This window comes from Pseudorasbora parva, chromosome 19, assembly GCF_024679245.1.
Source record: "Pseudorasbora parva isolate DD20220531a chromosome 19, ASM2467924v1, whole genome shotgun sequence".
NCBI classification, from domain to species: Eukaryota; Metazoa; Chordata; class Actinopteri; order Cypriniformes; family Gobionidae; genus Pseudorasbora; species Pseudorasbora parva.
The window spans coordinates 30,636,334-30,650,672 of record NC_090190.1 but is presented as its reverse complement, the minus strand read 5'-3'; the positions used below and the strand labels follow the sequence as shown (position 1 = coordinate 30,650,672).

The window sequence follows — 14,339 nt, the reverse complement described above, 5'->3', positions numbered from 1 at the left end:
CAGGCCAGCAAAGTGTGATTGATGGTTTGGGGTTACGGAGAGCTCCATCTGCCCTAGTCACATCACATCGCTGATTGTTTTTTTGTTGTTGTTGTTTTTGTTTAACAAATGACCTTTGAGCTATTATGAGTTTTAAATTATTTTAAAAAAAAATAGCAAAATTGACAGTAGATAAACTATTTAAGAACTTACAAAGTAGTCTAATTTACAATATGAACAGATGTGCAAAGAAAACAGTATACTTAAAGATATAATTAATTTATACTATTCAATTATGAACTTCAGTCATTGATACACTCTAAAAAATGCTGGGTTAAAAACAACCCAAGTTGGGTTGAAAATGCACCAACCCAACAATTGGGTTGTTTTAACCCAACGGTTGAGTTGTTTTAACCCAATGGTTGAGTTGTTTTTACCCAGTGGTTGGGTTAAATGTTGCTTAAGACAACCCAATTGCTGGGTAAGAACAACTCAACCATTGGGTTAAAACAACTCAACCATTGGGTTAAAACCCAATTGTTGGGTTGGTGCATTTTCAACCCAACTTGGGTTGTTTTTAACCCAGCATTTTTTAGAGTTTGATTTTTCATTTATTAATTTTATTTACATTATTCATATTTTAGATTTTATTTACATATTTACTATTTACATTATCATAAAACGTAATTTTTGCTAATTTGATTGCACAAAATAAAATTTAAATACAAGTTATATTTAAGAACTACATTGACACATTTGTATAAATTGAAAATGCGTCAGTTCGTTTTGTATGTATATTTACTCATGAGTGTTCTTAGGACAGAGAAAATCTAATTCCAGATGTCTGCAGAATCTGGCACCGTTCCTAAAACTGTCCGATTTTCACACCCTTTGCCCTTTTCCTCTATACATCATCTTCTCATCTCACACACATGCTGAAGGAGTTGCCCTGTCAGTATTGGTATGATTTTTTTTTATTATAAAGGATCTGGTCTGTGTGTTTTGTTATAGTGCTCTCAAATAGTGCTGAACTTGGGATGCCTGAAGTCAAACAGTTTGGTACCTGTGCATACATGTTTTTTCTTTATTTCTTCTCAGAGGTATTATGTACCTTACATAAGGTCTAAGGAATTAACCCGAGGAAAAATTCCTTTCAAATGGCTCTAAAATTATTTTATACAATTTGGTCTGTTGGGCATCTTCAAGATTGCTTGATTATTCTTTAAAGCAGTTCAAAATAGATAGTAATATTACACAAATAGGTTATTTTACTGTATATAACAGTTCCTTAGTGATTCTGACACTAAATGATTAATAACGCAATGCCATTTTTACAGAATTATTATTATTTCGTTTGTTTATTTGTATTTATTTATAAAATAAAATAAAATTTTAATTAATTTATTAACTTTACTCTTTTGTATATCATACTCATTATACTCATACAATTCTCACATGCAGTATACAGTAATAACTTTGGTTAATTTCTATTGGGGCATTGGGAAATTGATATTTATGTAATGTCAGACATCAGTAATTAAAAGGACAGTTCACGAAAAAATGAAAATGACCTCATGATTTACTCACCCTCAAGCCATCCTAGGTGTATATGACATTCTTCTTTCAGATGAACACAATCGGAGTCATATAAAAAATGCCTTGGCTCTTTCAAGCATTATAAATGGCAGTCAAAATTTGAAGCCCAAAAAGAACATCCATCCATCCATTATAAACATACTCCACACGGCTCTGGGGGGTTAATAAAGGCCTTCTGAAGTGAATTGATATGTTCTTGTAAGAAAAATATCAATATTTAACAGGTTATAAAGTAAAATATCTAGCTTCCACCAGACGGCCTTCTGTATTCAAAATCAATGATAACATTAGATGTAGCGTCAGCGTTTTGAACTGCGAGATGCGTTACACTTTCTGCGTAAGTTGACTACAGAAGACAGTCCACCGGGAGCTAGATATTTTACTCTATAAAGTTTTAAATATGGATATTTTTCTTACACAAACCCATCAATTCACTTCAGAATGCTTTTATTAACTCCCCTGAGCTATTTGGGTTGCTTTTATAATGGATGGATGCACTTTTTTGGGCTCCCATTCACAGCCTTTATAAAGCTTAGATTAGCCAGGATTTTTTTTATATATAACTCTGATTGTATTCGTCTGAAAGAAGAATGTCGTATACACCTAGGATGAGTAAATTCATTTTTGGGTGGACTATCCCTTTAAGTTAAAGCTCTGACATAACTGATTGGGTTCATTGAGCGTATTCATCAGACTGATTTAGACAGATGACTTGTAAGCTTGTGAATGATAGATTAAAAGATCTGTCTCCCAAGATTTGAATCAGATTACTCTGATCCCATTTCTGTTTGCAGATGTGTTATCTACAGTCGTTTGCATCAAGTTGCATTTCACATTATAGCTGATCTAGCTCATTCGCTGTGTTGCTGTAAACACAGAAAACACTGCTAGTGGCTCTTGTTGGCACTGTCTCCAGTCAAGGCAGATGGGTAATAGCTGCAGGTCTTCCAGCTCAAGCCTAAACAGGCAACGGCCTCGAGCTGCAATGCAAAGAATCCTCCATTCCTACCTGCGATTTGCCTGCCATCCTTTCCAACATCGAGAGAGATGGATTGTCTGTGAGGTTAGGGAGCTCCAGTCACACCTGTGAGGCATACGACTCCTCTCACTAATCCACTGGTCATTTACACATGCGCACACACTTCAAAGAGACTAGTTATTCACATCTTGCTTGTCATTTTGTGCGCAGCTGATAGGAAGGTTCCATTGTTCGGGGCAAGAGAGACAGAGAGAGCCTTTGAGTCTTTGCTTCATCTGTTTGCTTTCACACACGCTCGTTTCAAATGCTGCCTTTAGGAGATGCCGTTATTGCAACCACACATGCACAGGGGTTCTCTTTGTGTTCAGTCGCATTTTCGCCTGTCTAGGATGACTTTGGCAGGACTGCATGAAATAACGTCTTTGTTGTGTCTATCTACATCCATCAAAGAGCATCAACAACTCCTGACAGTGAAAATCTGAACCTCCTACAAAAGCCTTTCTGTCTGACTCCTGAAATTAGTCACATTTTCCATCATGAGTGGGATTTCCCAGTTGGTGGAACTCCATCCCCTCCCCCCTACCCTAAACAGATGGAATACCCAGATGGAAACAGACCCTCGCCTTGATTTTTTTCCTTCTTACATGAAATTGTGACTTATTTCCATTGCTTTCTACTGAAGTAGCCTGCACAGTAAAATAACTCGGTCATACCATGTCAAGTTTTTGTTCTAACCAGCTGCGACCGTTACAAAGTCAAAAAGTAACTTGGGTTTTATTTCTATGGCATTGCTCTGAGTAGCTCCGCCCACAGCGACATCTGATTCGTCCAGAATTCTATACATGAAATAACATTAAATATGTTCTGATTGGCTGATTTCGCTTTTAGTGTACAGACAATTTACTGGTGTTTCTTGTACACACGTTTCACTGGTCACATCTGCTTCTCTTTTGCAGATGTTGAGCTGCGGTAACTGTTAACTATTTTCAAAGTATGCGAGAAATGTGCGGCTTCTGTGCTTCTGAGCAGAAGTTTTCGTGTAGTATTTTAAAAAAGAATGATAAATGATGAGATTTTCTGCTGTGGGTTTGATTTTACACGAACATTTCGCTGTTCGTTGTGTCATTTCCTCATCTCTACACCATCAACATGTGGTCAGCCACATGTTGTTTGGTGTGTGTGTGTGCTTTTTCAATCACAAAATTAGAGACCCCCATCCAAAAACAGGTTGTCTTTTGTATTTATAGCCTAAAGACATGTATTTAGCAAGAAGCGAGGAAAAAGAAAGCCGAGGTAGAGAGAGAGGAACAGAACTGGAGGGGAAGACGAGTCAGAAAAGGGAGGGCGAAACGAGCGGGCTTGGAACACACCCACTCGACTGCATGGATCTTCTCTTTTGCTTTCTGAAACGCCAGACTGAGTGAAAAGAAACAGTGCAGGTGGTTTAAACAGATAGAAAGTGTGAAACTGTGGTTTTACAGAAAGAACTGAAGTGCAGGAATGGCCGTGTATCAAGGGTTCAGGACAAACTCCACTGACAGTGTCGGCAGTGATGTGGTCTTCACAGAGGACGGTCATTACCAGGGGATGCTCAGGGCCATGGATGAAAGAAAAGGTACAGCAGAAATGATTTTCAGCCTACAATTCTAGCTATTAGACACTATTTTTGATATCCTATTTAATCTTTGCTTGAGAAGTTCTTCAGTATAATGTTAACACTTGCATTCTTAATGCATAATTTTGGCCTAAACAGACTTTTTATTTTGATTGGTTTCTATTTTAAAGTTGTGCAATCATTTTGCGTAATTAGCTCTCCCTGGACAGGTGGAATGTACTTGTAATCGTTCCAACCAATGATAAGATGTGTAAGATGTCAAATGGATGTTTTGGGGCTCAAAAGGGAGGGGCCATTGCAAAGGCGGATCCCAAATCGGGGTTGTGGTCCTGTGCGCACACGATTGGCATGTCGGAAAAGAGGTCACCGTTTTGGTACAGCGCAGCTCAAACATTGTAAATGTTCTTGATTTATTTCTAACTATAATTTACTTTGACTTATTACTTCATAGAGCAAAACTCTGTTCCCTCGAGCTATGCTTTCAGTTTTACGAGTGTCAAATTCAAGCCCCTGTGCAGAGGTATGCGTCTTCCCTCAGATCTTGTGCTTCTCGTGTCAGACCACGAAAGCTTGAAAACCTAAACTTAACTAGGCTTTTATGTCAGATGTGCAAGGAAGGTGTTACCTTTCAGTGGTGTTTTGCTTGGAATTTTAAGTGCCCCCCCTGATCTGGCCTTTGACCTGTGCAATTCAGGTGGTCACACTGTTCTCAGAGCAGCTCACTAATGGAAATGATCACTTAGACTCACAGATGCTCCAGACTGCAGTAAAACGCACCATCTGTGTCATGTCTTTTCATGTCCCCACATGCTTCTGAATATTTTAAAATGATCAAAATGATAACAAGTGTGTTTGCATTTTGTGCATCACACATTGTGTGATATGTAAAAATGTAACAAGGTCCCTCAGTTGTGGTTGACTAGATAGATGTTTATTGTTTCATAAAGGTCTTAATACAATGAGTCATTATGCTTTCACAGGAATTGGTTTTCGTGATGGCACGAGCTTCGAGAAACAGGAAGTGATGTAGTGATGCCAACTGTCGTGGTCGCCATGGCGACAGAATGACAGAACAACAACATGCATCCAGTGCCCTGCAGTTGTTGGTGCAGCTTGTCCTGAATTATGTTTTCTTGTAGTGTTTTGATAAAATAGTGATAAACTGAGCTTTTGGGGCTGTATCACAAGTTTAAGAATTTTCTTTGAATTTCACTCATGCTTGCTGGTCCTCAGAAATATCATCTGTCTTTGTGCTTTACCTTGTGACAGCGAGATGATGTACTTCTTGTGTTTTTCTCCTCCTATTGCTTTCATGCTAGCTCAAGCGTAACATCATCAGATAGTCAGAAAGGTACCTGAAGGTGGCATTTAGACAGATTTTATTAAATCACACTCTTATATTAGTCATGAAGCGTTTCAAAAAGATCCACGTGAACTCCTAGATTCAGATGGTGGTACTTCTTTAGTGAGTTCTTTAGCACACCTTGAAGCAAGTTTCCACATAAATGTTTGATGATGGTAATTCAGGATGAAGGTAAATGAGGAACATTTGAAAGCTATAAATAAAATAGTACAGGGCTGGTAAAACCTTTTGTGAGTCAGTTATGGGTTTCTCAGAAGCATGTTACGCCAGTACATATACGATTTGGCAATCCCAGATTAAGGATGACCAATTGTGGTGAGTGCTGCGGTCGTGGCTCCTAAACGGTAGTCAGAGAAGTTGAAAGACGACTATTGTGATGGTCTAGCGACCAGAGATATCTTGCAATAATTTTGTGACATGGTCAGAAATTTAGCATGATTATCTCACAGTGTGTTTGGTGCTACAACCTACATCTACTGACTAGCCTGTAAAAATGCAACATGATATGGTGTATTGATCTACGTGACATGGCACTAAAACTTGTGAAGAAATTGTGAAAATAGCATATTTTCTCAGCAACAGATTCTATTTACACTAAGTACAAGTATCAATAGATTCTATTTACAATAAGTCCAAGTAGCATTATATTTTATTTTCACTATGTAAAAATATCAGTATTTTCTTTGCAATTAGTGTCAGTAATTATATGCTGTTTACACTTATAAATAGTGGCAGATTCTATTTGCTTCTCAGTGTTGTAAATAATTACATTTATCAAAATTATTAAATGGATGCCACCTTATTTGGACAATAAAGCCCTTCCTACACCTACCCCTAACCTATAAATATTTTATTATTAAACACACATTAGACACTTTATTTCCACTTTTTCAAATATTTTTTTTATTGAAAATGAATGCCTTTCTGACCTGATATGTGATGTGAAAAGAGAGTAGAGTGAGTTTGGCAAAAGAAGGATTTGAACGTGTTGATTTGTGTCAAAACTTTCTAGCACACAACTTCCCCCTATTGCTACTATTGACAATGCAGCGTCTTCTGTAATTTCTGTAATAACGGTAATAATAATCAGTTGGCGAAGTTAGTGTAAATAGCCTCTGCCACCAAGGCGGGCTATTTGCTCTTAGTGTAAATAGACACTCCAAAACTTAAAACTACTTACCTCAAGCGCCATTTGCAAAATTTGCGTGCCAAGTTTTCACTCTTTTCCTTAGCCATGGTAACATCCATATTCTCCACTTTCATTTTCTGTTCTTTATTCAGTGCACATGAAAACCACAATTGCCAAAGTGAGATTTATCTTGCTCTCTTTGTTTAGCACTAGCATATGCTGAAGATGTTTTATTGTTATATATTAACTTACGATTCAATATGTCATATCAACATACAGTACAAATACTATACATGTCGTACCCAAGTTTATTAGATCCATATCATACAGTGTGATTTGTAATGATCTTATAGGATTGCCGAAATTGTAGCATGCATAAATCCCAGATTATTTTTTATTCATCTAGTCACTAAGAACTGAAAAAACATATAAATGAAGTCAGTCATCTTCTACAATGGAATGAGCAAAAATTATCCATAGTTCACTTTCACCAGTGCTCAAACAAGTAAATATAGACCGCTAATTTACACTGTGGTATCTCTAAGATATGCTCAGCATGTTCATTATGTGGGCCCACCCGATCACAGCGCTAAGTTTCGGGTGATTAAATACCACTGAGAACTGCGATGTGGCATTGAATTCTGCGTCATAACATACATGCCATTCTGAAGTTTTGAGTATGATTATAAATTAAAATAATGTTTTTCTACTTAATATATCTTAAAATGTAATTCATTCCTGCTATGGCAGTGCTGAATTTTCAATCTCATTAGTCCAGTCTTCCGTGTCACACGATCCTTCAGAACACATTCTAATATGCTGATTAGGTGTTCAACCCATGGCACTTTTTTCAGGATTCTTTGTTCAATAGAAAGTTGAACAATTATTTGAAACGGAATTTAACAGAAACATTATAAATGTCTTTGCTGTCACTTTTGATAAAATTGAATGTGTCCTTGCTGAATTAAAGTTTTAATTTCTATTAAAAATAAATAAATATTACAGACCCCAAACTTTTGAATGGTAGTGCATTTTTTCTTGATTCAATTCTTGAACATTTAGTTTTTATAGTATAAAAAGTGTATGAAAAAGTATAGTTAGCTACAGATCACATACAAATATAATGAAAACATGATCATTCCTCTAAGCCTTTGCTTCTCTAAAATCCTCTTATGTGAAACCACATGAAGTGTTGTAGAGCGATTATCTGAGAATAAAAGAGAACTACTCATCAATTCAGAAGTTTCCATTAGTATGCTGCATAATGTTTAGTGGTTTCAAGTGTTCCTCTCTGATTTGACTTCATTCGACTGAAAATTTTGACTTTTTGTGTGTTGCAGATGAACGGGATCGAGTACAGAAAAAGACCTTCACAAAATGGGTGAACAAGCATCTGATGAAGGTATTGATATCCAGAGAGGAATTTGCAAATAATGCATACATTTACAGATGTATACAAATACTCCGGATGCTTGTGAATCAAACTGTCATTGAATCATATAGTGAATCATGCATTATGCATGTTCCTTTTGCTCATTAATAGTGTAGAATAGATTCTTCACAATTAAAAATAAAGGTTTTTATTGGCATTAACGGTTTCATGAAGGTTTAAAATTAGCAGGAAATGTTTCTTTAGATTTTTTAAATGTTAAACAAATGGTTATTTTAAAGATTCTTTGGGGTACAAAATATGAAAATTGCATCACTGCAAAAAAATCTCTTTTGGAACCTTTATATTTAAGAGTGTATGACATAGAGCTAACAGCATCTGTGACAGTAAGTCTTTGCATTGACAATAAACCCATGCCCCTGAAAATGACTTGTATCAAATTTTAACTTGTTAATTTATTTATTGGATATGACACTTACTATATTAGTGCTGTAGCCTAATATCTAGTTTTGCCCTTGACAAATGGCCACTTTATCAATTAATGAATTGAAGGAATATCTCAAGGGCTTGTTTTGAAGTTGACAACTGCAAATAACTAGTGACAGCTGCTTTGTTGGGAACTTTTAGCACATACTAAAACTACACTGAAAACATTGTTATTTGTCTGTCATTACAAGGAAAATAACAGTGTATGACGAAGTGCAAGAGTGTAAATGATAGGGGTGTTTATGAAAGAAAATGGAGAGAAAACCATCAGTTCAGCGGGATATTGTTTGTCTAACCTGTATTTGAAAGCATATGGCGAATGTACAAAAGTGCTATGGCTGCGGAGATCATGATGGCTGAATAATCATCCTGTAGATACCCACTGCTGAAAGGTGCTGTTTATTTATTTATGAGTGTTTGAGGATGACTCATCAACATCTGGTCTCATTTTATATCCCCAAAGAAACATATTTTTTTTTTTTCTTGTTACTGCTTGGATTTCATCCAACAGTCTGGCCCACAGGCGCCCCTGCACTGGGGCGCTTCCACAAGCTGTTGTACCAATTTAAAAAGAGTTTCAAAATGTGTTTCAAAATTCCACCCAAAAATCTGGAAATGGGAAACAACTAAAGCACCAGATAAAGCAACACAGCAACACAGTCAAAAACACAAAAAGTGACACAGCATTTTACTTTACTTTAACTCGGTATGCCGAAAAACATACAACTATTTCAAACATTTTATTAGCATTTTCTAATCATTTTAATTATTTTACATTCAGCTTTTATGACCTAATATTAATTGGGTCAAACTCAATTCCAGGTTCGGGTCAAACTCAGAGCTTGTATATATATATTCTTCCATATATTTTATTTATATATATATATATATATATATCTATATTCTTCCATATATTTTATTTATATATATATATATATATATATATATATATATATATATATATATATATATACATATATATAAAATATATAAAAAAAATCCCCCGCCACGGTAGTAGAGGCGTGGCTGTCTGCTTTGCGCGTGAGCACGCACATGGGGGTTCAGGGACAGGTCACAGGACAGGAGTCGCACTGTCACTGCTGAAAGTGGACTAATGAAAGTTTTTATAAATTATTTAATTATTATTATTATATATAATTATTATATATAAATTAACTAATGGCCAAGACCGCAGAACACAGACCTCTCTCTCTCTCTCTCTCTCTCTCTCTCTCTCTCTCTCTCTCTCTCTCTCTCTCTCTCTCTCTCTCTCTCTCTCTCTCTCTCTCTCTCTCTCTCTCTCTCTCTCTCTCTCTCTCTCTCTCTCTCTCTCTCTTTATGACCACCATGTACCCATCCTCTGATGGCTACTTCCAGCAGGATAAGGCACCATGTCACAAAGCTCAAATCGTTTCAAATTGGTTTCTTGAACATGACAATGAGTTCACTGTACTAAAATGGCCCCCACAGTCACCAGATCTCAACCTAATAGAGCATCTTTGGGACGTGGTGGAACGGGAGCTTCATGCCCTGGATGTGCATCCCACAAATATCCAATCAATATGGGCCAATATGTCTAAAGAATGCTTTCAGCACCTTGTTGAATCAATGCCAATTAGAATTAAGGCATTTCTGAAGGTGAAAGGGTGTCAAACACAGTATTAGTATGGTTTTCATAATAATCCTTTAGGTGAGTTTATATAGAGGTTTATTTGGTGGACTGCTGTTCAGATCCAGTGACTCAGAGTCTTTGCTATGGGTTGTTTGTGTGCTGTAAGGAAATCCTTCTCATCTGGATGCAGCCGTTTGGGATGGAAACCTGGACACTGCAAAGCCTTTCAGTTTCTCTTTTAAATCTGGGTATATAGAATGCCAGCCTTAAAGATTAAAATAGATTTATTAAAAATCTGTCATCAAAGTGATGGTTTCAGCAGATGTGTTAGTGATGTTTCATTGCTATTTCAGACTTAATAATAGCTTTGAATTACATTCGAAAGACTAAAACTAAATAAATCATGCGTAGCATCAGTTCTGGCAGCTTGCATCAGCTGTCAGCTGATCACGTCTACCTATAGGAATACGACGTCTATCACAGCATTTACATACAAGCTCTGTCAGTACTATCAGCAGCTATCGCATTTCTCCAGAACTTATTTACCCTCCTCCATCCCCAGCTCCTCCTCTTGTCCAGTCAGGATTTGGTATTCTGATTCCCCTTGAATCAGACTAAATTCCCAAATTATTTTGTACATTTAATATCAACATTAATGATATATGCAATACATTATGTTGGTTCTGTTTACCCTACCGCCAATCTAAACTGTATGCTAATTGTCAATCATGTTTGACGATAGTGGTCCTTACAGAAATATATTGATGACAGTTTCAGTCATCAGCATATTTTTGTATACATTTAAATGCCCATTAAAAGATTCAAATGCGATTTTAAATGTTATGTTCACACCATCATACAACACTATTACAGTGTCATCTGTGTTCATTTCACTGTTATCTTACAGTTCTCATTGTATTTCCCATCTGTTCCAACCTTTCTCTTTTTTATCTTTCCATTTTCTACCCTTTCCTCCATCTGTCTATGTCAGCACTGGAAGGCAGAGGTAGGTGGTGTCTGTGATCACACCTTTGCAGAGTGATTTCTGTTATTACCTGCATGGGTTTCACATGCACCGTAGTTTCCTACATCTGCACCTAGATCTGTTTCCTACATCAGGCTAACACACACCCTCCCTGCCTTCCTTGCATGAAATCCAGTTTTCTAACACTAAAGGTGTATCCCCCTTGTGTGTTCTGTCTTCTTTAGTACCTTGTGTTTACTGCTTCAGCTTCCAGATATTTTCCTTTGTCCGACAGTACAAACAGTTTCATTAGATATGCAGTGGTCACACAAATGTTTGAATTTGATAGTACAGAACCATCTAACTTCACTTTTCTGAGTCACTATTATAATTAGGTTATTTTTAATGAATGTCTGATGTTAGTTCTCACATTGTAAACTGAGTCCCATGTGGAGAGCTCTGTCTGAACAGATTTATTTTTGTGAGAAAGGACAGTTCAAATGACCTTTGCCCATATTTTCCTTAGTTATTGCAGACACTGAAAGCTTCATAATATTTGCGGTTTGTATATTTTGTTTGTATTCTTAAAGCTTACAAAACAGATTTGTATGGGTACAAATTTTTCGAAACTTAAAACTTTCTTTTAAAAAGTTAAGAATATGAAGGTATGCAAGAAATATGGTATGATAAGTAAATGAAATGAAAGGTAATGTATAATCAGATGGTCATTATCAAAAAAAAAAAGCTTACCTAAAAAGTCATTTAGAAGTTGGCATAATGTAAAAATAATTTTATTTACAATATAATTCAAAAGTTTTGGGTTTGTAAGATTTGTATTTATTTATGTTAATTGAAAGAAATGTATGTTTATTTGATAAAAAAAAAACAGTAAATACAGTAATACTATGAAATATTAAAAATTATATAATTTTCTATTTGAATATAAATGTAAAGATGAATTACCCCAGTCTCCAGTGTCACATGATCCTTCAGAAATCATTCTAATATGATAATTTGCTTCTTAAGAAACATTTCTTATAATTATCAATGTTGAAAACACTTTGTGCTACCTAATATTTTTGTGCATACCAAGATTTTTTCATGATTCTTGGAATAATAGAGAGTTCCAAAAACAGATTTTGTAATATTATTTATAATTTTTGATATTTTTTGTCACTTTTGATACTTTAATTGTAACAAAAATAATAAAAAAATATTCTGGCCCCAAAGATTTGAATTATTTAAGTATTATGTATTTGAAGTATTATGTGTTATTTTATCTCTATGTAAATAATTATGTATTATTTTATCTACGTGAATTATTTTTTAATGTAAAATAATTTAAAAAAATGTTTTTTGGATATATGGTCAGTTATACAATTTTGTGATCATTATAAAAAAATATTTGATTTCCTGTTGCTATACAGTCAATCAATTATAAGCAGGAGTTCCGGGGAACTGTTACTAGCATAATATTGTATCGTATTTTGTTTTGAGCATATAGTCTTCCTCACGATTTCCATAATTTGTAATGATTGATTTCCTATCTTTTTCAGGCCCAGCGACACATCACAGACCTGTATGAGGATCTCAGAGATGGACACAACCTCATCTCGCTGCTGGAGGTGCTGTCTGGAGAGACACTGGTAAGTTAATGCTGATGTGGGTTCACATTTTCCCTCCACAACCCTATTCAAAGCAATCCTATTTAAAACATCAGTCTGAAATTCTGCTTTTGCAAGGCTAACTCTCACTTCCTGGATCTGCTCCTTTAACATAAGTCCCTCCTCTACCTGTGTTCTCTTGCTTCATAGATCTTACATTTTGTGTTTAAGTGAAGTTACCCTTAAATTCTGCATCCGTTTGGATTGTCCTATAGTTTTAACACCCTCAAAGTCGTGTCCCTCAGATTTGTTTTGCATGCATCAGTGGTTGACATCTGGCATTCAGATCTGTATGACCAGTGGGCGAAACCACGCATACAGAAATGTTTCTGTAGGAATGAATGTCTCCTCACATCTCCCCGTCCTGATGAGCACTTCTACTGTGACTGTCTTTTTTGCATTGCGTCTCACTCCTTTAACACATTAACAATCTGACATTTTCTGCCTCAGTTTCTACTCTGCACCGGTTTGACCCCCTTGACCATTCCTTTTTCAACTTCCTGTTTGCTCACCTCTGCCCTGACCTTGACCCCTTTGCCTTTGCCTCCTCTCTTGCGATGCTCTTGCTGTGGTAGCCGAGGGAGCGAGACGTTGTCAGGAATTCACGGTTGGTGAGTTGGGTCTGAAAATTTCCGGCTCGCCTCCCCGGAAAGGGGTGTGGCATGTGTCACTGCCAGGGGAAATGTGTTGTGCATGATGTCACTTCCTTTATCATGTCGCTTGTTGACAGTGCTGTCCTCCCCACATGTTCGCGAAAGTATTCAGTGAAAATGTAAAATAAATCACATTACCATCTGTAGAGAGTTCAACAGTACCCGCCCCCTTTTTCAGTGGCGCTGGTTCCAGAAGTTTTTATTTTTTCCATTCATTTTTCCCATAGGGATTTTAAAACAGTCTTTGTCGAATAGTTATGAACCAAGCTGGTCAACTAAGAGGTAAATCAAATCACTAAAAACTTTGTTTTAAAGCAAAAAGAGTTTTGAAAATCGAACAAAAGGACAAAGGTACAAGGTTTTAGTGAGGTAAAGACCTACAATCCTATGAAGCATTGTGAAAAGCAGACATTCCATCATACAAAACATTTACAAATGTTGATTATATGTATAAAAACAATACATTTGAGTACATTGCAAAATATGCATATAATCTATATTGCCAAACATAGTGCCTCTAAATCATTGAATTCAAGAGTTCCAATCACTTCCATGGCCACAGGTGTATAAAATCAAGCACCTTGGCATGCAGACTGCTTCTTCAAACATTTGTGAAAGAATGGGTCGCTCTCAGGAGCTCAGTGAATTCAGGCATGGCACCATGATAGGTTAGCATAGGTTGTATTATAACAAAGTGAAAGCAATTGGGAACAACAGCAAGTCAGCTACAGTAGTAGGCCATGTAAAATCACAGAGCGGGGTCAGCCCATGCTGAGGCGCACAGTGCGCAAAAGTCGCCAACTTTCTGCAGAGTCAATAGCTACAGACCACCAAAATAGAAACAAACCTTCAGATTAGCTGAAGAACAGTTGGTAAGTTTGATAGGGGTGGGGCATTGGGGTTATGGTG

At 36.4% G+C, this 14,339-nt stretch overlaps 1 protein-coding gene across 12 annotated transcripts in view; it reads left to right on the top strand.

Annotated features, from left to right (window-relative positions):
- Positions 1-14,339, top strand: part of pleca (plectin a) — a 148,861-nt gene that overhangs the window by 96,346 nt on the left and 38,176 nt on the right. For 4 of the 12 annotated variants that reach the window (XM_067426697.1, XM_067426702.1, XM_067426706.1 and 1 more), the window contains 4 exons: positions 8,002-8,063; positions 11,141-11,155; positions 12,670-12,759; positions 13,353-13,388. In XM_067426697.1, coding sequence (XP_067282798.1) covers positions 8,002-8,063; positions 11,141-11,155; positions 12,670-12,759; positions 13,353-13,388 — 203 coding nt within the window. Of the gene's footprint in view, positions 1-4,015; positions 4,170-8,001; positions 8,064-11,140; positions 11,156-12,669; positions 12,760-13,352; positions 13,389-14,339 lie in introns of those variants that run through there. The other 8 variants (XM_067426703.1, XM_067426708.1, XM_067426700.1 and 5 more) reach the window with 5 other exon arrangements.